The 26,936-nt window shown below is 39.7% G+C and overlaps 1 protein-coding gene across 1 annotated transcript in view; it reads right to left on the bottom strand.

The window, feature by feature from the left end:
- Positions 1-2,872: 2,872 nt before the first annotated feature.
- Positions 2,873-26,936, bottom strand: part of wscd1b (WSC domain containing 1b) — a 48,216-nt gene continuing 24,152 nt past the window's right edge. Inside the window, exons 2-9 of the mRNA XM_055148222.1 lie at positions 12,311-12,708; positions 9,236-9,350; positions 8,148-8,332; positions 6,185-6,306; positions 4,825-5,011; positions 4,153-4,317; positions 3,868-4,068; positions 2,873-3,458 (exon numbers count right to left, since the gene is read on the bottom strand). Of these exons, the coding sequence (XP_055004197.1) occupies positions 3,106-3,458; positions 3,868-4,068; positions 4,153-4,317; positions 4,825-5,011; positions 6,185-6,306; positions 8,148-8,332; positions 9,236-9,350; positions 12,311-12,708 (1,726 nt within the window). The 3' untranslated portion in view covers positions 2,873-3,105. The remainder of the gene's footprint in view (positions 3,459-3,867; positions 4,069-4,152; positions 4,318-4,824; positions 5,012-6,184; positions 6,307-8,147; positions 8,333-9,235; positions 9,351-12,310; positions 12,709-26,936) is intronic.

Genomic DNA, 26,936 nt, shown 5'->3' with positions numbered 1-26,936 from the left:
GTTACATACACTGAGTGTCACAAGCATTACAATGACGTAATGTATTATGACCTAATACATTTACTTAAGTCACTATTTACAGATATTGTACTTTCTCCATCCATCCATCCATTTTCGTCCGCTTATCCGGGGCCGGGTCGCGGGGGCAGCAGCCTAAGCAGGGACTCCCAGTCTTCCTTCACCCCAGACACGTCCTCCAGCTCCTCCGGGGGAGCCCCGAGGCGTTCCCAGGCCAGCCGAGAGACATAGTCCCTCCAGCGTGTCCTGGGTCTTCCCCGGGGCCTCCTAGCGGCGTGACGTGCCTGGAACACCTCCCGAGGGAGGCGCCCAGGAGGCATCCTCAACTGGCTCCTCTCGACGTGGAGGAGCAGCGGCTCTACTCCGAGCTCCTCCCGCGTGACTGAGCTCCTCACCCTATCTCTAAGGGAGCGCCCAGCCACCCTGCGGAGGAAACTCATTTCGAGCGCTTGTATCCGCGATCTTGTCCTTTCGGTCACTACCCAGAGCTCATGACCATAGGTGAGAGTAGGAACGAAGACTGACCGGTAAATCGAGAGCTTCGCCTTTCGGCTCAGCTCCCGCTACACCACAACGGTCCGATACAGCGACCGCATCACTGCCGAAGCTGCACCGATCCGCCTGTCAATCTCACGTTCTGTCCTTCCCTCACTCGTGAACAAGACCCCGAGATACTTGAACTCCTCCACTTGAGGCAAAGACTCCCCACCCACCTGGAGATGGCAAGCCACCTTTTTCCGGTCGAGAACCATGGCCTCAGACTTAGAAGAGCTGATCCTCATCCCAACCGCTTCACACTCGGCTGCAAACCGCCCCAGTGCACATTGCAGGTCCTGGTTCGATGAAGCCAACAGGACAACATCATCCGCAAACAACAGAGATGAGATCCTGTGGTCCCCGAACCGGACCCCCTCCGGCCCCTGACTGCGCCTAGAAATTCTGTCCATAAATACAATGAACAGAACCGGTGACAAAGGACAGCCCTGGCGGAGTCCAACATGCACCGGGAACAGGTCTGACTTACTGCCGGCAATGCGAACACAGCTCCTGCTCCGGTCATACAGGGACTGGACAGCCCTTAGCAAAGGGCCCCAGACCCCATACTCCCAGAGCACCCCCCACAGGACACCACGAGGGACACGGTCGAATGCCCTCTCCAAGTCCACAAAGCACATGTGGACTGGTTGGGCAAACTCCCAAGAACCCTCGATTGCCGCCGCGACAGGCACCACAGACCTTACGTCTACAGCTCCGAGCAGCCACATCGACAATAGAGGCCGAGAATGAAGCCCACTCGGACTCCATATCTTTCTCCCCACTGTGAAAATACCAGACATGAGTACTATTTCATGTTTCATCCTCGCAATTGCATTTACTTTAAATGACAAATCAGATGTTTCGTCCAGTTACTTTTAACTTACTTGAAGAGTAGTTTCCCCGAATACTTTTACTCTTAGCTACTTGACACATTTTTTGGACTTTTACTTTTTACTTAGACTTGAGAAATGTATTTTTTTAAATAACGTTACTCTTAATTCAGTACAATTTGTGGCTATTTTACCCAATTTTCATGGGCAATTTTCATTTTCTAGCTTACTACTACTAGCATTAGACCAAATATATTTAGTATTTTTATGAATTAAATTAACTGCAGAGTGTCCTAAAAAGGTAAAGTAATCTGACCCGGGGCATGTGAGAGCTCAGGTGGTTGGACTTGAGGTTCTTGTTGAGTTCAGTTCTGCTGAAAAACAAACGCTATTAGCTGTTAGTTTTGCGCTGTTAGCTTAGCTTCGGACAGTGAAATGTGGCTTCTCTCTCGGAGTGCAGACTGAGAATGGCAGAAAATTCCAATGTTGGGGTTTATATATGCAACTACTGGCAACCGTGGATGTGCGATGCCATTAAAGATATACTGTAGTGACAAATAGCCCTCTACCTTCAAATTGAATTGTTGTCATAATGTCAAAAGGAGGGCATATATAACTCTATGGGATGTTTATAGTTTTAGACAGAAATATCCAAACTTAAAATCCACAAATCTTTAGCCTTTAGCCATTTTTGGCAGGAGATGGTTACACAAACTCGCCATATTAATCTTATGGCTTCAACAACAATGACGTCTTTTGTTAGATAATGCTGCCAGGTGCTATAATGCTAACAGAAAAGACTGCTTTTTGTTTTATGTGGATAGGCCTAGTAATTACAGAGATTATAACCAGGTTAACCAGGTCAACAAATCTGCAGTCTGACAAAACAACAAATTCAAATGTAGAATTTTGATCTATCCTCGCCCACATAACTTCAGGTATTGCTCGGATTTAAATGATGTAATACATCATTGTAGGTTTAAAAGACACACACATATAATGCAAATTTTAACCACTTATACTGTTGTCCCCTCATCAAAAACTTACCTGAAGTTGTATTTGCTACATTCACACTTGCCTCATTAATCCATTAATTGTAAATTGTCTTTTCTGAGCATTTTTCTGCATTTTGCCCAAATTGCTATTTCACAGATCAAAATCTAGACTGCAGTTATTAAGACCACAAGCCATCTTACAGGACCAAAAGTATATTTAAAAGGGTATTACAGCCACGCAAATGCATAATATGTGTTCTTTAGGTATTAATAATAAAAGCAAGACAAACAAAAACAGCAGAAGTCTTTAAATATAGAGAGACACAAGTCCAGTTTTATTTATTGATTTTTTACAAATTCTGAAATAAATGTGGAATCTTTTTGTGACATCTTGTAAACCTGTAAGCACAAAATCTTCTTTGAAGAAACCATAATATGGCGCAGTAGTTTTGTTAGGTTGTAAAAAATGAACCTATAATACAGATCTGGCTGTATAAAAGAGCTCCCACATTAGTGCATTAAGATTCATTAATCCCTCCTCTGCAGTTTAGACGTAAACAAATGTGCCTTCATATTTGGAGCAGTATCAGCACAAAAGCCTTTACAACATTTCTGTTTTATCATCAGCCTCTCATCAGCAGCTTGTTTACGTGAGTTCGTTCACAGTGAAAAAGGCTTTTGAAAGTCCCTACAAACAAACCAGGCTCTGACAAGGTTCCACTTCATCATCTCGGGAGGTATTCAACTGGGAGTCCACTTAAGTTTCTGCTCTGAAGTGCCTGATCCACATCATGTATAAACGAGTCAATCATGGTCCTCATATCAGCGGTGAAGGGGTCAAAGGTCGGCCGCTGTGACCCCGAGCGTTTAAAATGGCCGTCCTGGTTGCTATGGGCACACAGGAGCCTCTCTTCGTTCACAGTCACATTCAAAAAGGAGACAATGAGACGTAGCTGTGGGATCAGGGACTTCTGAAGCTCTTCGTAATGCACCACCAGCAGCCGTTTGCCGAATTTCAGCCAGCTCAGTGCGTGAGATGCCCACCAGGGGGCGTAGCTGGAGACGAATTCTGGCCACTCTAAAGATATGACAAAAAGAAATAAGAAATAAAAGAATCCGTGATGTTACTTTCAACAACAAGAGACATGTGCAATACAATACCCCATTTAAAGTTTCACTGTGTAACTTTTCTGTTTGGGGGTCCAGCGTCTGTTTGTCTTTATGGCAACAGTATTGGCTGGAATATATATTTGGCATTTAGTTAAGGGTGTTTACCATTGCTCAAAAATGACCTCTCATCATCAACTACGAGTCATAGATCTGACTCGTAGTTGTCCATGGAGTTTAATAAGTTTAATCCCATACAATAACATACATACATATATACAATATCAGACTCTCCTCCAGAAAAGTTCCATGGTGCGACTTTATATTCATTTATAACATGATGAGGTGTAAACATTGCACCCTAAACTGTATAACTTTACCTTTACTTTTCCATTGTGCGTCTGAGGCGTGCCCTAGATGCCCGGCGCACTTTCGATTGAATTCAGCCATGAGTGACCTGTACGGATTTCGGATGAGCAAGATGGCTGAACTAAACATCTCTATTTCTTTCTGACCGCTCTCGTGGGTCTTCACACAAATGCTACGGCCGCTCTTCCAGTAGTCCTTCTCTCCTTTGAAACCTGGCAACCACCAACAAATTAATTGATTCAGTCTCTCGGCGCTGATTGAATTGCTTATTTTAATACCTCTCATGCTGTACACACCTCGGTTGTATAGTGTACCATCAAAGTAAAAGCTCCCGGTGTAGTATCCAGTCACGAGCTCAATCAGGTGGCGGACCCAGGTGTTGCCTGCTCCAGGAAAACTTGACAGAGCCACGAGGGAGCTGGATCTCTGAGGCAGAAACATCCTCTCTTTGCACCTGGAGTCTACAAACAGTGTTTCTTCATTTAGGCAACAGTGAACCAGAGGTGAAGCAATTCTCAAGGCATGTGTGGAGGAGACATTCACACTTGCATAAATATCATGTTAAAACTGTGACTAAACCTGAACTAAACCAACCAGAACTAAACCAAGACTAGAACAGAATGTCCAGATTAAACTGGGCTCCAGCCAGAACCAAAGAAGTACAGTTATTCTCCAAGTCTTATTTTATTGTATATGAAAAAAGAATAGATTTAAAATGCCCTTGCTCTATATTGGAACTAGAATAAGGCCATGTGGTAATTTTATTAAAAGTGCAATTAAAATGATTTGTTTTAAATCACTAATTGCTATGGTGACAGCTGTCCTAATTTGTCATCATTCTTAAACCCATACTATAAATAGTATTCCTGCGTATTACTCTCTCTGCTTTCCAATGAAATATCTTTGCCTCCTGCTGTGCACTTTAAAACCAGCCAAATGATAAGTTTAAAAATAATCCCTCTCCTCACCCAGGACAGGGGTTTGGTAGACGTGGTAGTGGTCCCTCTCTGTGCGTGTTGCAGACAGGGCAGTGGTCTGGTTGGACACACTGCTCTGCTCACACTGCTGACCGTCCAACGCTTCAGTCACACTGAACAGAGACGAAGTCCAAGTGCAGAAACAGTGAGGCCGACTCAACACAGCAAGAGGCAGCTCCTGCAAAACACACACTATCGTAATACAGCTACTTATACATACTACATACTTCTTATACAAATTGCAGTGTTGGGAAGTAACTGAAAACATGTACAGAGAATAGCTATTCAGAATACAAATTTTGATGTATTCTGGTACTGTTAGTTTTCTCAAATCAAGGCAGTACACAGTGGTAGGCTGCTGGGTCACATCATTTAGGCTTGAAAGTGAAAAAAAAAGAAAAAAGAAATACACAGAAAAACATCGCTCTATATACTGTGTGCATGTGTGATCTTTCCTTCTCTAATTTATTGATAGAAAATGCATAACAAACGGTCAAACAAACAGTTGTTTTTAATCCTATGTTGCCTCTTTACACTAATGTAAATGCAACTCGATGCAAAAGTATTTTAAGTATTCAGAATATAGTTGATGGGACCATGTATCAGACGGTGTTACAACATACATTTTAATTCATACATTCAGGTATTCAAAGTATTCTTCCCATCACTGACAATATGTATAGTAGTGGAAATGTGATATGGCTGTTGATTATTGCTATATAGATATAATTCCTTTTAGTCATTTCGTTATTTTGAAAACTGCATTTTGAAATATTTGACACATTTATGTACTTGCCCTAATTAGTCAAACTCTGTCAAAATAAAAACTTAAAACAGACAAGACCCAGACTAAAGCATAAGGACTGAATAAGGAAAATCATGAATAAATAAATAATAAAACAGTGCTTGATGCAATATTTGAGCCATCCAGGAATAAAATATATCAAAGAGACAGACTAAAACAGGATTTACTTAATTTAAGCGAAACGTCGGCTTCTAAATTATGGAAGTCTAGCAGTTTTAATCTCACTCTTTCAAATAATAAAACAGTACATGTCTGTCATGGAAAACACTGATACTTTTGCAATATTCTTAGTTTACGATACTGATCATTGCATTAGCTAATTTTGCAATAATTAACTGTGCAACTCTAGTACATTAAATTATGCTTTGAGTCATATTTATCTGTTCATGTTGGATACACATCTAAGTCTATATCTGCTCTTCACTCCTGTTACTAAAAATACACTTACGCATGTGTCCATTAGTGGTCTGAAAAGCTATTCTCTATTCTCCTTTGAAATAGATGCGAATGTACCACGTCAGTATGTTTATTCATTGAAGTACAAACCTTATCTGTGCAGGTCTCGATGCAGGACTGGGACGTCAGATTGGGTTGGAAGGAATAGATGGGGAAGGTGCCAATGACGTTCTTGAGCAACTGGAAGCAGCCGCGGTAGTGAACGTTCCTGACTGCAAAATAAAAAGTCAATGACGGAGCTAACAAAGAAAAAAGTTATGCTACTTCATTCTATTTGCTTCTTTCACATATTCTCCTCGAAGGCCTGTCACGATAACACATTTCATAGTCTGAATAGTGAAACTAGTTTATGCCACTGATACAATTATAAATGCAGATTTATACCCCAAAAACTATTATGTGTGTACAATATTGTAAAAAAAATCATGAGCTGCCACTAATAAATAGCTAAAACTGTAGTATAGTTTGCATGTGTCATCAGTCACAGAAGTTATTAATTCAACCTTCTACACCTCAAATCTAATCATATAGCTAAAATATAACCAAAAATTTCCCAGTAGTGCAAATAAAATGTACACATGATAAATACTGAACCCGCAAAAATATGAAGAGTTCAATAGCAAAACCAGAAATTGCCGTTTTGAAAAAAATACAAGAAGCTTTTTTCTTTTGTTACGATCTTCTAGAGATATTTGTAATGACAATAATGGATTTTATCAAGAGAGGATGGAATTATATTTTGGTATCAGTAAAGTAGATTTAGCTTTTGGAAATATTACTATACTAAGAGTAAATGCAAGCCGCCGATGACTTTTTCAAATGGCAAATGAACTCTTCCTGTTCCAGCTTTCATACAGTGAACGATAAACCGATATAGTATTTATCCTGACAGGCCATATTCTTTAATACACAGTCCCTAATATTTTACAACACCAAATTTCATGGTTATTTCTATTCTACGGACTACATTGATTTGTTTGTGCCTATAAGAAGTTAAAGCCAAAAAAATTAATTGCGACTGGTACATGACCAGTCTCCAGGTGAGTAATAGGAGCTCTGCAGCTGCTCTGTCTGAAAGTCAAACACACTTAAAATCCTTAGTGGCCTCCATCAATCAACATTTAAAGCTGCACTAAGCATAATTTTATGCAAAAGCACACCTGTGTTATTATCTGAAATTAAATCAGGCTGTGAACACTGAACATCCCCATCACTCAAACTTGTGTCATCTTCTCTCCTTGGTTTTACTCTAAATGTTCTTTCTGCTCGAGCAACACACACTTTGCTGCAAAATAGGAAAAGTCACTATGACAAAGAAAGAAAAAGAGTGTAACAGCAGAGAAGTTGCTTATGTGTGATTCGTTTAGATTGGCATTTGACTTTTTAAAATGTTCGGCCGAAAAAAGTCATACTCTGTGCATTAATTAATCAACTAAAAGGGAACATGACATGGCAAAACCTGTCAAAATTATTCGGATCTTGCACAGTATACGGCACACGTCTACAATAACCTCTTCTTCATGTAAAATGGCAGATCAAATTGTTGCTCTCAAAGAGTCCTCTATAATTCAAATAAAATAATTAGATGACTAATCAAAGTTGGTTGACTAAGACTAGCACTGCACAATATGAGAAAAATATGAGATATTTTATAACTAGATTTTGTACTGTGATATTACAATACTATTCTGATATTTTAACATACCTTTTGGTACAGTAAGTTCAGTTAAATAAAAAATGTACACACTGTTTAATTACTAATCAAACTGTGTTTAAAACCCAAAACCAAATAACAAAAATCATGAATAATTTTGCTTTTTTGACCATTTTATTTTCAAAAAAGGGTAGTTTTCTGTAAAATGGAAAACATTGTGTTGTTGCAGTATATTTATATTCTTGCGACATTGATTTTTGCGTCAGCCAGTATTGCGACATTTTGCGATATACTGTACTAAGACAGCACTGACCAATAACTCAACCAAATGTCTAAAAAACTACAGCCTTAGATTGTTTTCATTACAACTGAATTTGCACAAGCATTCGAGTGACTCACATTTTCGGTGGCCAGGCAGCTGCTCCTCCACTTTGTAAATGGAGAGTCGTCCCACCCCTCCACAGCGAGACCCCCTCTCACCCCGACACACCAGGCTGCAGTCCTCGTCCGGGGCACGGGGGCTACTGATCCTGTTCCCACAGTGACACTCTGCTCCATACTCCAGACCGGCAAACTGGTACCCACTACACACACGTATACATAACACATACAGAAGCTTACTGCAACGCCCTCACTCATAGCAATCAGTAACCTCAAGCTAGTGCCCTTCGGCTAAGCCGTCCCACAAGACATTAGTTAACATTTACAACTTATCATATAATTCAGCTCCGAGCATTAAATCCCAGTATTCTCTGGCCTGAGTGAGACAGCTGAACTCTGTCCCCTCTCATCTGTGCTCCACCGATGAAGGCTTGTGCAGCTCTCCCTCTCCACTCTCATCTGCCTCCACAGGGATACCGAGCCCTCATCAGAATTGACCTTTTCATATGTGTCCTTTGAAGCTTCCTCATAAATTGCTTTGACTTTTTACTTTTGCTCATCGCAGTAATTGGAAAAAGGTAAAAAGCAAGACTGCGGGAAGGAGCATCGAGATTGAATTCAGATTCTGAGTTTGACTGGATTCATCTGTCCTCGCTTTTTTACTTGTATTAAAAGGAATAATTGATGCAGGTCACTTCGTGGTAATACCTTCTTAAAAAACCTACAGGCATCTCTGCTTTTTCTCACTGCTTTTGCAAGTCTTTCTCTGTTCTATTGGAAATTCAACTTGTACTGACCCGCTCTGAAGTGTCCATTCTTGGACCAAGAACACTTCTAAGCCCTGATTTATGCAGCATCTGCCGTGGACTGCTCATTAGGCTTCCTCACTCATCCACACCTCCCTCCTTCCTCTTCTTCGCCAGCCTTCTGTCCTGGCCGCTCTTCACTCTCCCCTTGCTCTCCCCTCATCTTTTACTGTCACACAGCCACCTGGCGCTCCTCTGGCTTAAACACAGGAGCCATTCATGGAGTAGATGGAGATTCAAAGGCTTTCTCAGACTGCAGGCTTTCTGTGGTTCCTTTGAGGAACTGTGTGAATACATTACCTTTCGGAGCAGGTGTCTTGACACAGAGAGCTGGTCATTTTGCGTAGGTCATAAAGCATGGTTCCTCCCAGAGCTTGATCGCTTGCATTGTGAAGAAAGCAGCCCATGTATGTTCCTGTGTGATAGAGGAAAAATACATTGGTTGTCATCATAGACTCTATATATAAATGGACATAGCTAACTTGCTAACCACCACATTCCAGATAGGAGGTGAGCACAGGGGCGCTTCCGGCTTCATTGACTCTGTCTCCAAATGTCTTTACATTGAAAAATTGTCACCCCTCTCTCTGTAACTGCTGCAGTAAGGCTAAGCACTTTGGTTTTAAAATGTTTGTTTTAACCCGCGCTACATGATCCTGTTGTTTTGATTTCGCTATTTTATCATAAACAAATTCCTATTCTTAATACGTAACTCCGCTCCAAATTTGCTCCTATAACTGCTAGCCTCATGAGTTTCATTTGACTGGAGCCGCTATGAGTGACGTCACACTCCTTTAGTCCACTTCTTTATACAATCTATGGTTGCCTTCCAACAATTCTTAATCATAAACACTTCACACTTACACTCTTTTAGATGATTAGATGCAACAAGGGGCACTTAATGAACTAAGCGAAATGCTAATAGCAGATTACTTTCAAAAGAAATCAGAATGAGATGTTTTTGTTTTAACTGAAGTTTTCTTACATTGTATATCTCATTTTTTTAGTCTTTACTTGACATAATTTAGAGTGCATATTTTCTTTAATAAGTTTTCTGTTACATAATAATTAATCACCAAACACAAGTACAATACTTTGATTTCTAACTCCACTTGTAGTTTTAATTCTTATAACTGCAGTAAGTTTAAGTGTAAGTATTTCATTTTCACAAGTGATTTCTGTATAGAGAAGCATGTAAGACTTAACAGGCTTTGACAGACTATTATGATGAGCTGATGCGATAGGTCTCTAAAATGTCCAAATTCAGGTGTTTGATGTTATCCTTCCCTTTAAGACAGAGCTACATCAAAACCCCACAGCCGACACACAGAGGTCCTCTTATGAGCACCGGCCGCTGAATGCAGGCCAGTGCATCTCTTTGTGAGCACACAGTATTGCTCCAGGGGTCTAAGGCAATTATATTTCTCCACTCTCTGCTTAAAGATGTCAGCTGCATAGACTCAAAACGTATTCAGAGTGAATGGTTTAAACCTGTTTTGGTGCAATACAGAAGAGTGTGCTATATTTGGGAAGGGCTGCATGATTCATCACAATCGAATCAATATCGCAATTTGAATTGACACATTTAGCAAATCGCAAAGGCTGCAATGTTTAGGTCTAATTTCCTCCACAAATAACAAAAAACCCTGTCTTATTCTGCATAAAAACTGCTAACCTTGTACTTTAGAGCTGTACAAACATGTTCTGAAATGTGATTCTTATATTAGTTTGTCAATTTATATTACAGTATTTTTTTCCCCACTTCCTCAATGCATTTAATTATGAACTTTGAAAAGAATCCTATTATTGAAAGATGACTTACAAATCTGATCTCAGTCACAATGCTTGTCAGAAAAATAGCAATTAGATATTTTACTCACACTGTTCAGCCCTATATTTGAATATTTGAAATGTCTTGAGATTAGAAGTGTTCATTATTGATCAATTTTTAAATAACTGAATATGTAATTGTAAAGTTACAGAGGAGAAACCCATAAGTGGTTCTACAGTGTCCATAAAGCATGCGCATGCTCTCTGTTGGAGGCTGTATTAGTTGCCTCAAAGTCCACATCTCAGGTGGTCCCCGGGTGTGATGCCCCCCACTCTGCCCCCAGTGGCCAGGCCGTGGCATTAATCACAGCCGAAATAGCTCGGGCTTTGGGTTAATCGAGGGACGTGCTCAGATTCTCACACCTCATACAATTGATTTCTTTAAAAAGATAGATGGGTTTCTTTCTCTACAGACACAGCTAAAAGGCAGTATTATCTGGGGAGTGAAAACCACGCTAACTATCAGAACCTATATCCCTCCACTGTAATGTGCCTAAGAATGTTTCAATTAAGGGAAGTATGTGGTATGGTGAGCATTATAGTACTACTACACAACTACTGACACAACACCCTACTTTTTGTTCATCTCCCAAGCCCACAGTATACATTTCTCATATATATAATATATATATTTATATATATAAAATATAAAAAGTGGAAGGTTTGGGGAAGAGAAGTGTTGCCTTTTAAGAGGCCAAACCTTGGCTGCAGAAATGTCCCGCTTTGATAAATGTATTAGAGAGAAGCTGTAAAAGCCACCACTTACTTGCTGCCTGTTTCTCTTCCTGCTTGTGGCACTATAGACCTGGCTAATTTAATAGTGTGTCCAGAGTAATACATTTACAAAAATGAATGTTTGCCAGATGGCTGTTACTGAAACTGATTTCATTCAGGCCTTCAACATTTTTCATTTGTATTACTCTACTTAGTGACTGAGTGGTTTGTAGTGTCTGTTTATAAAAAGGATTAAGAGCTCTTGTAGGATGCTTTTCAGAAATGAGCTGGAGGAACAAATGTTCCAGTGGGGCTAATTCTATTGTATTTATCATTTCAACAAAATGGCAAAAGCTTTTTCAGACATCATAAAACTGTGAGCAGGTTGTGAGTTGGTCTACATGTAACAGGAGGAGTCCTCTGGGTCATTGTAATCTTGTTAATTACTAATTTATTTTATAGAAATTGCTCGTGTGGCAGGTTTCTGCTTCAGAGAAGATCTGTGAGCTAAGTGCCTATCTACACTAGCTGAGGCAGCCACACGTAAAATGCCATATAAATGTATTATGAAGCTTGTCTAAATGGTCTATGGGCTCGGCTCTTTACTGTGATGGATAACACCATCTTCTGAAACCATCTTTGGCATAGACTACATCAGTAAACTAGTGTCTGCTGGACTGCTACCAAAAGACAGTAATCCTGGTGGCTCCTTCAGGCTGCGTGACCATTACACTGCCCTCCGTTGAGTTTTATATCAAAATGTTTTACTGTTGCTTTGAAAGTAAAAACTGCTCTGTATTCGTTCAGTACGAACAGAGTCTGCACTGTTACCTTTGTGCCGGCTCCTGTGCAGTGACTGTCTCTGCTCTGGCCCCTCTGGTAGCAGATTGTGAAACCAGCGACGGTGCAGGTGTTGGACCCCGAGGCTGCGTGAGGTGGACCCCCGCCCCGGCCTGCCTCCCCCCATAGACACTGGGACAGTAGCCCAGCGTGAGCGCGCCCTCACCCCCAGGCCCACTGTTCTGAGGGCCACAGGAGGAGCTGCCAGGGACAGCGGGGGCACGTTGGCCAGGCTGGAGTGACCCAGTCTCACACTGGAACGCTGGAGCAGGAGGAGACTGCCCGCCATCAAGTAGGCTATGCCCAGGCACAGCAGCAGCATGTGGGCACGCTTCAGGAGGCACTGCAGCCTGTACAGTGGCACCATCCCCACAGTCACTGTCTCCACCCTAAGTACGAGAACATCTGAGACAAACAGATGGAGTCTCAACGCTTCCACACATGAAGCCCTGTTTGACAGCGTGGTTTGAAGTTCATGTCCACAGCTGCTCCGTCAGTAGAAGGACTAAACAGTTTAATCTCCCAAGCTCTGGTCAGAGGGTCCAAGATGATCCATGTTGAAGACCTGCGAGGCACAAAAACAGGCTATCAGATTGGAGGCAACACTATTGTGTGATGTGCAGGGACTATGAAAGAGAGGGGTGTATGCCTGCAGGATTAGAGGCACCGCTCATGTTGACATATGGGCTGGTTTCTGTCTTGCAGCATCTTGCAACACATTCGTAAGTGTCGCTTGCTTCATTGCCCTTATTCCAGCCATTTGAGATTAATTCATTGCTGTCACTGAAACTGTGTTACACTGATTCTGTCATTTATGCAGTGGAGACATATAAAAATGAGATTTCAGGCTATATGAAAAAAGTATATAATCTTGGTTAGTGCTGTATCTCACATAATGGATTTCTATCAATCTGCAGATTGTTTTTAACACCCCCAGTGCCAAAATGATCCATTTCATCACCAGCAGTATCGCCCAGCTTAGAAAATGTTAAGTCTCACTTATCAGAGCCAAATGACATCATGTGATAAAAGTGTCTGGAGAGCGCATTATGAGCGCTTATGACAGGAGGATTATAGCACAAAATATAGAACATTTCTACCCTCGTCATGGAAAATGGGACAGATAATGAATAAATCGCTGAAATGCGAGTTGTCAACTAACGCTATGGGTGGTTATTTTAAATGATACTGACGTGAAAACCACACTTTTAGTCTTGTGTCGCCCTGAATCTTTTAACATCACATGTGAGTCCTGACCCTTCTCAAGCGCTCCTTCAACATTTTCAGTCGCATATTAGCTGTACGACCACCGGCTACGCTACGGAGGGCTTCGGGGTGATGCTCCATCCGTGCATGGTATCTCTGTGGCCGTCACGCTCCGTTCTGCCCTTCGGCTCCACTTTTACCCTCAGGCCTCTCATGTCGCTTTTGAACTACACTCAGTTAACTACGCCCCCTAAAAGTAGGGGTGCGGTGCAGGCAATAAATGAAGCAACAGTTTGCACACAACATTGTCTTTGCTCAGACCAGCTTACCACCAAGTTATGCTGGATTCTTGTAGACAAAATGCGTTTTCAAGAGCCTCTTTCAATAAAACACGAGTAGATTTAGTCTCTCCCCAACATTAGTTGCAATTTGACCAAGTGCATGGGTAAACAGCGGGCGTAAACACGTATCACCTATTTTAAAAGCGTGGTCTTCCATCTTTAAAGCCCTCGCCGCGCTTCCTCCATTTACAGTAGAGCATGTTTATTATCATGCAGCTTACCTTCATCGCTGGAGCATTGCGCACGGGACCGTTCCGTCACGTATCCGCTGTTGGACGTTCACATCGCTATATTTCCGCTTATTGTCCTGCGAAGGTCTCCTCGAGCTCCGTAGCGTTTCCCACAGCCGCTGTTATATAAGCAGACTCTCTCTCTCTCTTTCTCTCTCGCTTCCTAGCTCAACAACCTCCGTCGCTCTCTGAATGCTTGGCACCAGCGTTCAAGACGTGTGTGCGCGCGTGTGAGTATCCGTGCCGGTGCGAGGAGGTGATGGGGAGGAGAGGAGGAGGAGGAGGAGGAGGAGAGAAGAAAGAGGAGGCTCCATTTGCATTGGTGATCGGGACTCGACACATCTCCAACACGGTGCGAAAGTCCAGCGGTCCAATGCTTACAGCGCTTTTATACTGTAGAGGCCAAGGCTTACAGTACTCGGAGGATTCACCACCTTAAGTAACCGCTCCTACATGCCGTCTCAGTTATTAGTCACTTAATTATTTGCCTTATTAATGCTCAATTAACTTCGTTTGTAGTAGAAGAGAGTACAGGAGTTGGGATGGTTGAGCGGTCTTTCTTTCTTCTTTTGCATAAGACGGAGCGTGCTGCTTTGAATTGCAAATCCCAGTGTTTGAATGTACATGTTCTGAAGCCATTTTATCGCATCGTCACTATAAACTCAAAGTGTAGAGGTCTTTAGAAACTTTGAACATAAATTTGAGCTTTCTAAGACAGAAAAACAAATAGAGGCACACTAAAAGAAATGTAACCGTGCATAATAACCATGTAGTAGACGTTATTCATCATTTCAGCACCATGAACAGCGCCACGCCCGCAGCACTTGCCTTGAAAGCGCAGAGGCCAGACAGAGCATACCACCATTTTGTTTTGCTTTGGTTGATTGACCCTCTGAGGCCTCCTCCCATAATGTATTTGGAAATGTTTTCTAATTGTTTTGTCTGGCAAAAACATGGAGACCTAAAGAGGCTCTGTCTAACTATGTAAAAAATATGAAAAACATGCATTCTTACTGTGAGTAGGGTCACCTTTCCACAGATCTGACCTATAATTTGCCCTGGTGGCATCGCCTGTTCCTATGATAATAGTTAAGTTAAATGCAATGCTGTGGAGCAATTACATCTTCATGGAGACAAGCAGGTGGCAGATAGCCACCTAGCGCCACCTTGTGCCTCCACTCAATTTCATTTGTCTCCAGTGACTAGGTCAGGATTCGGAATACACTAGACAGTTTGCAAGAACCCCAGAAGTATGAGTTCAGGCACCAGCCAATCAACGAAGAGCCATACATTCTGTGTTGGCAACAATTCCTGAGATCGAGGATTTAAAGCCGGAACAAAGAGAATACTTGGTGAATTTTATAAAGGGGAAAGATGTTATTGCCCTTCTTCCTATGGGATTTGGGAAAAGCTTAATATACCAGTCAGCCCCGTTAATGGTACATTACATACATCATGACCAAATAGCAGTGATTGGTTAAATGAAAAAAGTATCCACCTCCTTTCGAGCAAATTAATTCTATCACTGCGAGGTCATACAGTTTACCCGAAGTGAAACAGGCTGATGAATCAGGCTATGTGGCAGACCCTTCAGCAGAAAAGTGCAACGATAAGAGACCTGACAGAAAAAAATCAAGATTTAGATTAAAATTTTGGCAAGATATAGCAACATCAGGTTACATGCTAATCCTCCAATGCAACAATCACAATGTCATAACAATGATAAAACACCCGCATAACAAGTTAGCATTATAAATATGCAAACTCTAAACAATAACATAGAAGGAAACAAATAAAGTATAAAAATAATTGTCCGGTCTTGCTATTGTTATTGTGGTAGTGTGTTAGGTCATAACCACTAGATCAAGCTCCATAGTTTCTCATAACTCATAGCAATTTATAAAAGCAAACTTCTCATTGTATTCACACACTCACCATCTTGTCATGGATGTGTGGGTTGCATGCGTTAGCAGCAGTGGGCGTGCGCTATATAGTCTCTTTACTTGACTGTACATACAGCTATATGGACTGACAGCGCCTCCCTCACACAGCTAAACACCTCTTTTCTGATCAGCATTAACATGGCCTGCTCCCTGCTTTTCTCCTGTGGATAGATTGTAGTGCCACAACCCCTCATGACTGGTCCTCTCTGCATGAGCGGTTACAAACACAACAACACAAACCCTCGGAGTACATTATGGAAGGACGCTGCAAGTCAAATAGGCACTGTCTGTGGGCCTATTGTACTTCACTGGATCCTCATCCCTGCGCCAATATCTGTCCTCTAGAGCTGGGAAATATATTCCAAACATTAGAATTGTTGTTTTGGATATGCAAAATTTTAATATCGAGCATATCGTCTAAAGTAAAACAAACAAAAAAAAAACTGTTAAAGAGGGGGTATAATGCTATGATCGTTCCCACATCAAAAACATGCCCAAAGTGGTTTATGTCATCCAAGCATGTTTGAGTAATCTAGCAATCTCTCCCTGGATCTCTTCAAGCCTTTCTTATGGTTAGGTGTACAAGCCCGTGTGTCTTGTACAAGGCTCAGCCCACAAGCCCACACATCCAGGAAGCTACATATGCATGATATAATATTTCCTTGTCAAAAACATACTTGGAGTTGTGTTTTGTTTCATTCCCACATGCTTAACACCCAACCCTGTGTTCTTCCGTCAAATGGAAAACACTCTGTTTCACCTTGTGATGTCATGTGGTAATACAAGGAAGTTTCCCTCTGTGTTTTTACACATCCACAATCATTTGGATGATTTCAGCCCTGGGATTGTTAATCTCTTCAAAACAAAAGGTAAACGATATCTGTTCATTTGGAAACTGTGTGAATGAAACAAAACACAACTCTGGGTATGTTTCTGATGAGGTAACAACATAACAAAAAGCTCACAAGAATACATTTTGTGATATATAGAACCTCTACCAAGCACATTTTAGCACATTTCTCATGGACTACCATTATATCATCTGAATTTTCACATTGAGATAGTAAAAAGAAATTGGAATATAAATTTTTGTCAATATCGCCCACCCCTACTCTCCTCTAACTCGTTATGCCTGTTTATTTTGTATTTATTTTTTATTTTGATTATTATACATAACAAAAACAAAAAGAGACAAAAAAAAACTAACAAAAAAACACCTCCCACAACCCACCCCCTTCTCCACACAAAAAACTGCACAAAAAACACTGGGCAAACAAACATTAACTGTCAAAACTCAAAACAAGCGTCTACATCTGTTTGAAGTCCAGTCACTTCCTAACAGTGCAGACTTTTTCTAACCATCTCCAACTCTGGATCAATCCACACTTTGACCATTGTGGAGTGATGATGCCAGGGTCATCTTAAATAGCAAAGCTCTCCTCTCTTCTAACTGCTGTCTCTATGCGGCACAGTCCAGATCCTCCTCCAGCCTGTACTCTCCTACACACTATTAGCCACCCCCTCTTTTTCAATTAGACTGCATTGCTTGCTTATTACCACAGTTTCGGCTTCAATTTACAAGCCTGGAACAGACTAACCGTGAAGGATTCCAAAAAGTACAAACCTTGGGATGTTCTCTCTCTTTTTTTTTGTACGATTCACAGATTATTCCCGTTTTATTGCAGTTTTTGTATAACTTCACAATTTTGTAAGGCAGTTAGTTTTTATTGATTGTCCTTGTTATGAACATTTAAATGCGGGGTGGAGATAATACTACAGACATTTCTCCATTGAAAATCTCTGTACAGAGTTTGTAGTGAAGAATGTAAATGGGTTGTCTGATGTTTTGGCCTCTGATAAGACTAAAGCGGTGAGATAGGGTGAGATTAGGTTGCATAATGTATTTCACTTCAATTGAAATGGCAGTTATCAAATATTAAAGACTGCAGTTATTTAGGTAATATAATATACTCAGTAAATAACAAAATTAGAGTTATTTGTCCTTTTATAGCAGATCAGCAATCAGCCTTGACTCTCCAGCAGAGGCTTTGGGCCAACCAGCTATAGAATCTGCAGCTTTATTTGAATACCTTATGCGGTAAAGAGGGTACTGTGCAAAATGTGACTGCATCCAGTTTAATGTTTTAAAATTATATATTTTGGGAAGAATTATCAAAATCAGCAACACATGTCGGTCAAAAAATATCAGTAGAGCTTATGGGCCATCGGTTTCTTTGGATTCTTAACAGTCGGTATAGGCATTGGCAATCCAAAAAAAACAAAACACATTGATCAATCTTTAAACTAAATAGCATGTGTTTTTATTGAAAAGAAAAATAAATGCAGGTCTTAGTTTTTAGAAACATCTATATAAACATGTTCTCAAATGAAGAGATTCTTGTATTAGTTTATCAGTTCATATTTCAGTCTTCTCTCAAATGTTAATGCTTGAGGAGTCGATTACAATGAGCAGTCTGAGCTGAATCAATCGCAAATCTAATCATAATTTCTGTTCTTTTCAGAAACTGTGAATTGTGCCTGTGTAAAGAATACCACAGACCTATAAGCTTTATATGGAGCTTTATTGTTTGTATGAGCTCACGTTCAGGTGTAATGACATAGTTAAATGATTTTTTATTGTGTAAACATGATTTTATATGAGTCTCACAAGTGCACCTGTTACCAGCAGATTTCTGACCCATTAGATTTCTCATGTTCATTATTACCTGTATTGCTAGCTCATTTCTTCAGCCCATCTGTTTGTATTGAACTTCCTCCTCACCGGTACAAGGCCTCTGCTTCACTACCTCCCTCTGAAGTCTTTTTATCTCATAAAAACTTGACCTCACTTCTCTCAATAACACACTTTACTTTCCAAAGGTTTGCACATTCGCTTACAGAGCTGGCATCTACAGGTACACAGGGCTGGAGAGAGTACTGAAAATTTGTAGTGAAAGTGCAGTTACATCGCTAAGAATGTTAAGTATGCCGGAAAAATATGACTCAAAGTTGCTATAGTTAAATTTTTAACACAAAGACATTGAACTTCAGTCTTTAATAGAAAACCTGATAAATTGTTTTTTTCTGAAATTGCTTTGACCCATTTATCTATTGAAAACTGACATTTGCAAAACAGCTCACCCCAAATCTACCTAATCTACCAACCTAAAAATCAAAACATAAACACAGTTTTCATTTTCCTAAACAAAATTTAATCTTTTGCTTTGTAACACTCCAAAATGCATGTGTTACCAACAAAATTCTCAGACTTTGGTCATGTGTTTTTAATTGTGCATTGGGATAATTGGGACAAACTGTTACTCAGAAAACTGCTATGATTTTAAGTAGGTAATTATAGTTATCTGCACGTACAAATACAAGTACATGTTCAAAAATCTACTCTACAAAAGTTCAGTCAAGTGGGGAAAAATCGACTCAATCACAGTAAAGTGAGTATTTGTAATTAGTAGGGATGCTCTCTGTAGTTACTTGAGAGATAAATAACATCTTCATAACACATTTGGATCAGTTCTGTCTCATTTTATTTTTGTTTTAAGGAAATAAAAATGTTTTCAGTCTCTGTGCTGGTATTGGTTGATGTTGGGTATTGGCAGATACTTCAAGCTGTAGAATAGAAATAGGTATCAGAACTGAAAAAGCTGTACTGGTGCATCCCTGGTAGCTAGTTACTTTCCACCCTTGCAGGTATGTCATCTCAAACTTACAAATCACTGAGTATCCATTGACGAAGTATGTATTTAAATGACATGTGTGTAATTCTTTAGTTGCTTAACTCTTCTAACTCAGGATTGTGTTGTCAATAAGTTTAATTTTATTGAGTGAGAGTCCACTCATATTATATGAGTGGAGATAAGTGAGATTAATTTACCAATAGTGACTCAGCATGAAATAGATTTGTTACTCGGAGCTTTTCTTTACTTTTGTGTTTAGTTTTGGCTAAAGCATCATTTTTGAAACTACTGCCTGCATGAAACTTTAATTTCCCCGAAACATCCAATTTATTATGTGATCGTTTCTACTTCACTATTGGGCTAAATTGAGTGGTTATTTTTAGGGATGCACCGATTCAGACTTTTCAGTTCCGATCCAGATTTTGATACTGTAGTTTTAAGTAAGTGCCGATACCAGAGCATGGACTGAAAATAGCATTTATTCTTCAAAACAAAACTAAAATAAGACAAAACTGATCCCAATGTGGTAGCTCTCACTTATCTCTGAAGTAACCACAGAACAACTTTGTGTAAATAAGTTCAAACATTCTGAGACTTTTTGTGCTAACTACGACCAGTAAGCAATCTTATTACATTAGTGTAGGATATCGACTGTACCAATATTTGGAAACCGATATCCGATCCAGCTTTCCCCAGTTATTTTCACACATTTTCCTTTTGTGTACACCACCCACACAATCCCACTTTGCTCGCGTTGGTGTTGTTATCAGACCACCTAGTCCTCCTTGACCTTTTTAGGTGTCCAACTATATTCTAGTCCTCACATGTCCTTGCTCCAGCTCCCTCCTGGCTCAGCTCCCAGAAGGCCCCTGTCCAGCCTCTACAGCTCATGCACAAGGCTCCCGGCTGTCTTGTTTTCATCCGCACTAAACTGCCTGGTTTCATTCCCCTCTCGCCTCCTCTCCTGATCCTCATATTGGATTCAAAAGCTCAGCTCGTTTCTTTCTGTCCTCCCCAAGGTATGCTGACCTCTGCGACCTAACCGCGCTACACTCACTTCTATATTTACGTCTCCAGCGGAAACATTTTGTGTCCACCGACCAGCCTCCCTCCCTCTGCTGTGGAGGTGCATCTGATGAGCCTATTTTTGGTTTCATAACATGGTCTTCTCTTACACAGCTCTGTCAGTTTTCTTTGTGCATGGAGAGTCTGCCTACATGTCAGTGATTGGCTACAGTTAAAGCAATGTTTTCCAAACTTTTTTTCTGGGGACCTATATTTAAAAAGCCACAAACCTTTGCGAACCAACTCAAACAGCATTATTAATAAATCACAAAATAAAGGTGGATTTGACCATTATTGAACATTAATGAGGTTGTTTTATTGTTGATTGAGTGATCGTGTCTCTTTGAACAATTAGTACTACTCAAGTTTTAAACAGTGAAAAACGGTAATTGAACCAGCAAAAAAAGGTATCCATAAGTCACCTATTTGGACATTAAATGTAGCCCATTTCTTTTTCTTTTCAGCATTCAATTGAACCAGCAATACCTAATAATGATCCCGTCAGAGCTCAGAAGCTAAGCAGGCTGGACCTGATTAGTACTTGGATGGGATACTGCTAGGAATTCCAGGTGCCACAGTGGGGCGCCACTGGCAAAAAACTGTCGTTGTGTCCTTAGGCAAGACACTTCACCCACATTGCCTAGTATGAAAGTGCTGTGAGCGTGAGTGATGGTGGTGGTCGGAGGGGCCGATGGTGCAGATTGGCAGCCTCGCTTCCGTCAGTCTGCCCCAGGGCAGCTGTGGCTACAGTAGTAGCTTACCACCACTGAGTGTGGAGTGACTGAATAATGAACTGTAAAGCGCTTTGGGTATCTTGAAAGGCGCTATATAAATGCTATCAATCAATCAATCAATCAATACTGGAACAAAATAGTCAATAAAATAAATAATATAATAAAAAGATTAGAATTTATACAAAACATCTTAACATTTCAACATTTCTAATGAGATAGGTGGGCCTGGGATATTTTTGCAGGAGAAGAGCACAACACGCATATGAGGTGACACAAAAAAAATCTCTTGCGACCCACCTGAGGGTCTCGACCCAGTCTTTTGGAAACAATGGTTTAAAGAGGACAATCAGCTTTTATTGGTCTAATGTTATATCATTATCTTACTTATAGTTGTATTATGGATGTTTCACACATTTATGAGTTAATCCTGCACTATCCTCAATTTAAATGGCCTATTTTATGATGTTATAATGTTGTTTACTCATCAAAAGTATACCTGGAGTTGTGTTTTGTTTCATTCACACATATGTAACACACAGACCTGCATATATAGGCTGAGTTAAACAGAAAACCCTCTGTTCCACCTTGTGATGTCATGTGGTGATACAGAAAGTGCTTCACTGTGTTTTTAAACTTCATACACCAAATCATTTGGATGATTTCAGCTCTGGAATTACCAGTGTCTCCTAAACTAAAGGTAAAAACGAGCTGGCAACTTGAAAACTACCACTTCATGACATCACAAGGTGGAATAGAGGATTTTGAGTTTATATGATGTAGACAGACTAATAATAAAGGCTCACTTAAAACATGTGTGATTGAAACAGGCATGTCTTTGATGAGGTAAAAACATTATAATATGGCTTACAGCTCAAAAGAATCCATTTTGTATAATGTAGGACCTTAAACGATGGAGTTGACAAAAAGGAAGCAGATTTGTATGTTTTTAATTAAAGGAAATACTTGAATTCCACAACTTGAGTCAAGCCAAATCTTTCTAACTGATTGTATTTACTAATATTGTCTCTATCATTCACAATGTGTGCCAACTAGATGTCTTTTTCCCACTACTAATCTTTCCTTTTACACGTTTAAAGCATTTACTGAGGAGAACAATCACAGCTGGAGGCGCTCTCAACACAAAGCACAGCACAAGTTCCAGTTTTAGCTGCTTGGCTTCCAACAGACTTGAATATTGAATCAATTATTGACCTGCCAATTCTACACACTGCACAGGGAAGCAGACATGCTGAATCAGACTATTACCAAAAAACAAGATGAGGCTTTTATATAGAGTAACAGCTACATAATGCAGACAGGATGCTGCAGGGAAGAGCCAAGAAAACTTAAATCTATAAATAAGATAAACCATTAAACAGGACTGAAAACTATAATAAAAGTCAGTGTGGTTGTAGTGATTGATTTGAGAACATTGAAATATTTAAAGTTAAGTTATTTTTAGACAAATAGTCGGGGATAAATTATGCACATTAGCTATGCATCTAGGCCACTGGTATCTACACAGCGCTGTGTCAAGGAAACAGATGCTGTGCCACGTGTTGGTACGAACTTGGCTCTTGTCCTCTATTTTAAAGGGGCACTATCTGTAAGTCGGTAACAATTTATAATAATTGCGCCTTAATTAGCCACAATAAAGCATGAAGAAAGAGGTTTAGTAACTTCACAGTAGTTACTAATCCTGAATCATTCAAATCATCCCAGAGTTGTGCTTTGCTTCATTCATACATGTTTTGACTAATCCTTTATTGAGCCCCAAAATATATTCCATCTTTCAAATATTGAACAATAAGTCTATATAGTTATTATAGTGACAGATCTAAAAATGCCTTGAGTTGAATACCTAAGGATAGTTAAGTTTATATCACACTGGGGAACATTTCATGGAAAGCAATAACATTTTCTTATGACAACCAGGTTCACTAGAAACCCTACACAGTGCAAATTTAAATCCCACTATTTGAAAGCCTCCTTGTAGGATTTTGTTTGAAAGTGGCTTTTACATAATGTGCTATGAAGGGTCTATTTGGGTTATTGGAAGAGCATTAGCATGGTTCACTCTGATCTAGAAATGCTTTTAAAAATTCAAACCAAATGAAGAGTGATTATCTCTCAATGGTACATCAGCTGAAAGTAGCTCTTAAAAGTCAGAATCTGTCTTGAGACTAACTGTACACTAGAAAATGGACTCTAAAGAGATGACAGCCATTCATTATAAGAGGATTCTGCTTCAGTGTTTTGTATTTGCATGGCTGCGTGTCAAATAGATACAAAGATTGAAAATATTTTGCTCTCCAGATGCTTTGAAGAACAGATAAACACTAAGCTTCATGCACAAATCAAGTGTCTTACATTTTCTTCAATGGCAAAACAGACTATGTTGGTGGTTTTCAGATTTTAGAATGGTGGAGTATTGAATGGCGGAGTTGTACATGTGTGTATTGGAGGAATGTTCAGTTCACCACAGAGACACAATGCACACATCAGCAAACACTGACAAATACATTTTAAGGTTGTCTGAAAAGTCAAGAAAAAAATACAAAATAGATTTATACAGAACATTTATTTATCCTCCATCTGTATTAAATATTATTGGCCTATAAAATGCTGTGATTTCAGCTGGAATCCAGCAATTGCCATGTTTCTATAGTTACCTTGTGTAAGATTGTTTGGCATGTTTTTCCCTAAATTGGACAATTTGTAATGTTTTCTTTCATTTTCACACTTGCTCTGCTACCCAGGAGTCTTTAGTTAATCCTCCCTAAAATGCAAACAGGCTATTATTGTGACCGCATAGGATGAAAAGATGGCAAATGGCTTACTGCATATGATTTTTCTCTATAGACCAGTCCTCAATGTATTCTGTCTGATGAAAAGCTCTATGTTTAGTTTTCCATTAAAAATGCACTGTGCTGTAAGGCTTGGGGGGCACACAACAACCTAATACACTATTAATATTTCAATATGTATGCCAGACTGTAATCTTTTAAAGCTAATACACATTTCTATGATCAAAAACATGCCCATGTTAATTAAATCTGAAGGCTTTACTTGTATTTAGGGCTGATGAAAGTTATTTATTAATAACAGGATTCTGTTTACAGTTCAGATTTTAAAGATGCACTGTGCAACTTTTTCTGCCACCTACTTGTCTCCATGGAGATGTTATTCCTTTGCCTGTTCAATGGTATGACATTAAACATATTCATCTAGCATTTATTTATTACGAGTGTTTATATTGCTCAAGAATATTATGATTCCTAGTGTGAATGGGGCGACTCGCCACAGATCTGAATTGTAATAATGCTGTAACCTGTTTGTCTCCCTTGTGATAAGAAGGTTTAATCTGTACTGTGGAACATTCTAGACAAAACAACAACATTTCAGTTGGCATACCCTCACTGGAAATGTTACTCAATGGATCTTTAAACGTGTCCTGGAGAATTGACAAAAATAGTGAGACATGAACTGACAAACTAATATAAGATTTTTTTATTTTTATTTTTTTACATATTTGTACAGTTCTGAACGGCAGGGTTAGCCCTTTTATACAGAATAAGAGGATAAGAGGATATTTTGTTGTTGGTGGAAGAAATTATGGCAGTTGCAATTTGCTAATTGTGTCCATTTCAATTTGATTACGATATATCTTGCCATCCTCCTTGTAAAATCAGAACCCTTTTTCTTAAGGTGCTCATCTTTGCCAAATGATGCTTCATGCTGCTAACTGAGCACTCTTATTATTTGCTTGCTCAAGGTCGGCAAACAATCAAGATATGGACTATGAGCAGGCTCTGGTTGGAGGCACAGAGGGATAAACTGGATTAAGGTACCGGGAGGGCTGTGCTGTTAAAGCTTTAGACATGGCAAACACAATCAGGGCCCTACCTCTTTCAATCATCTGCAAGCAATCATGGCCTGAATAGAAAAGGCTCCATTCCCATTTGGATAGGAGATGGAGAGCCACAAGCCAGAGATATGATCCTTGTAATACGTCACTTAAGCAGCTAATATGCATACGCTAAGAGAGAATTTACTGCTGTTCTGAACAATTTACATCAAGACACCCGGTCAATATGTACTCTAAGATTTAAATATCACCAAAATATGTCAATTGTGAAAAAGATGGAACACGATGGAGTGATATAATTAAAGGTCCTATATTACACAACATTGACTCTTAGGAACTTTAAGCCATGTTATAATGTTGTTAAGTCATCAAAAACATACCTAGAGTTGTGCTTTGTTTCATTCACACATAATCCTGTGTTATTAGTCTGCATCTCCAAAGCTCAAAATGCTCTGTTCCACCTTGTGATGACCATGTAGTGGTTGTAGTGGTTTTCAGGGTAACACACAGCAACCTTTTACCTTTAATTCAATAGAGATTGGCAATTCCAGGTCTGAAATCATCCAGATGATTCTAGTGAAGGTGTATGGAGTTTAAAAACACAGTGGAGCACTTCCTGTGTTACTGCATAACATCACAGTGTGAGAAGAAAACTCAAAAATATATGCCTAAATATGCAGGGTTTGTGTTTTATACATGTATGAATGAAGCAAAACAAAACTCCAGGTATGTTTGTGATGACAACATTATAGCAGATCAAAACGTAGCATAATATGGGCCCTTTAAATGCATTTTCTTTTCAAATAACACAAAGCAAGGCTGCATACAGAGAAATATTCTTCTTAACGTTGTTGCTTAGTTAATTATTTTGACCTCCATTTAAAGTTTTAGGTGGGTTTTGCAGACATATTTTGAGCCAACTCAATGCTGGCAAAGTTGTCGTAATCTAATTGCCTTATGTGATCTCAATGGAAAATCCTACTGGATTGTGCAACAATAAGCCAGTTGAAACTTGCAGTGCAAAGATAGGCTCATAATCCTGAAGCATGGAGGCTGCAGTGTCCTTGTGTCGTCAATATAAAAACTGGGTCACTACTTACACAGAGGATTTAGAGCCACTGTTTTTACATATTTTAACTGTTGCATCACACACACACTGTATTTGGTATTAAACATAAATATAATAGCATCACAGTTTGTCAGAATTTATTTTTTATTATTTATTATTATTATCTTTTTTTGTTGTTGACAGAATTAGGTCATATAGAAAGAGAGAGAGAGACGACGCTGGATATAAACTGGTCCAGTGTACTGGTGGTCCCCTCCACATATATACACCAAGAATTACCAAAATTATTGGCCTGCGATATTCTGTTAAATTTTTTGGGACACCATGTAATTTGTACTGTGTGAGTTTATGTTTACGGCTATGTTAAAGGATCACATTTTTAGGTAGAGTTTATTTTTTGCTATTTTGGGATCATCACTTAGTGGATGTTATGTTTTTATACATATCAAAAACCATGTTTATTTTCCAA

This window comes from Boleophthalmus pectinirostris, unplaced genomic scaffold (genome assembly GCF_026225935.1).
Source record: "Boleophthalmus pectinirostris isolate CB_2022bp ecotype Guang Dong unplaced genomic scaffold, ASM2622593v1 HiC_scaffold_12, whole genome shotgun sequence".
Taxonomy (NCBI): domain Eukaryota; kingdom Metazoa; phylum Chordata; class Actinopteri; order Gobiiformes; family Gobiidae; genus Boleophthalmus; species Boleophthalmus pectinirostris.
This window is presented reverse-complemented; position numbering and strand designations above follow the sequence as displayed.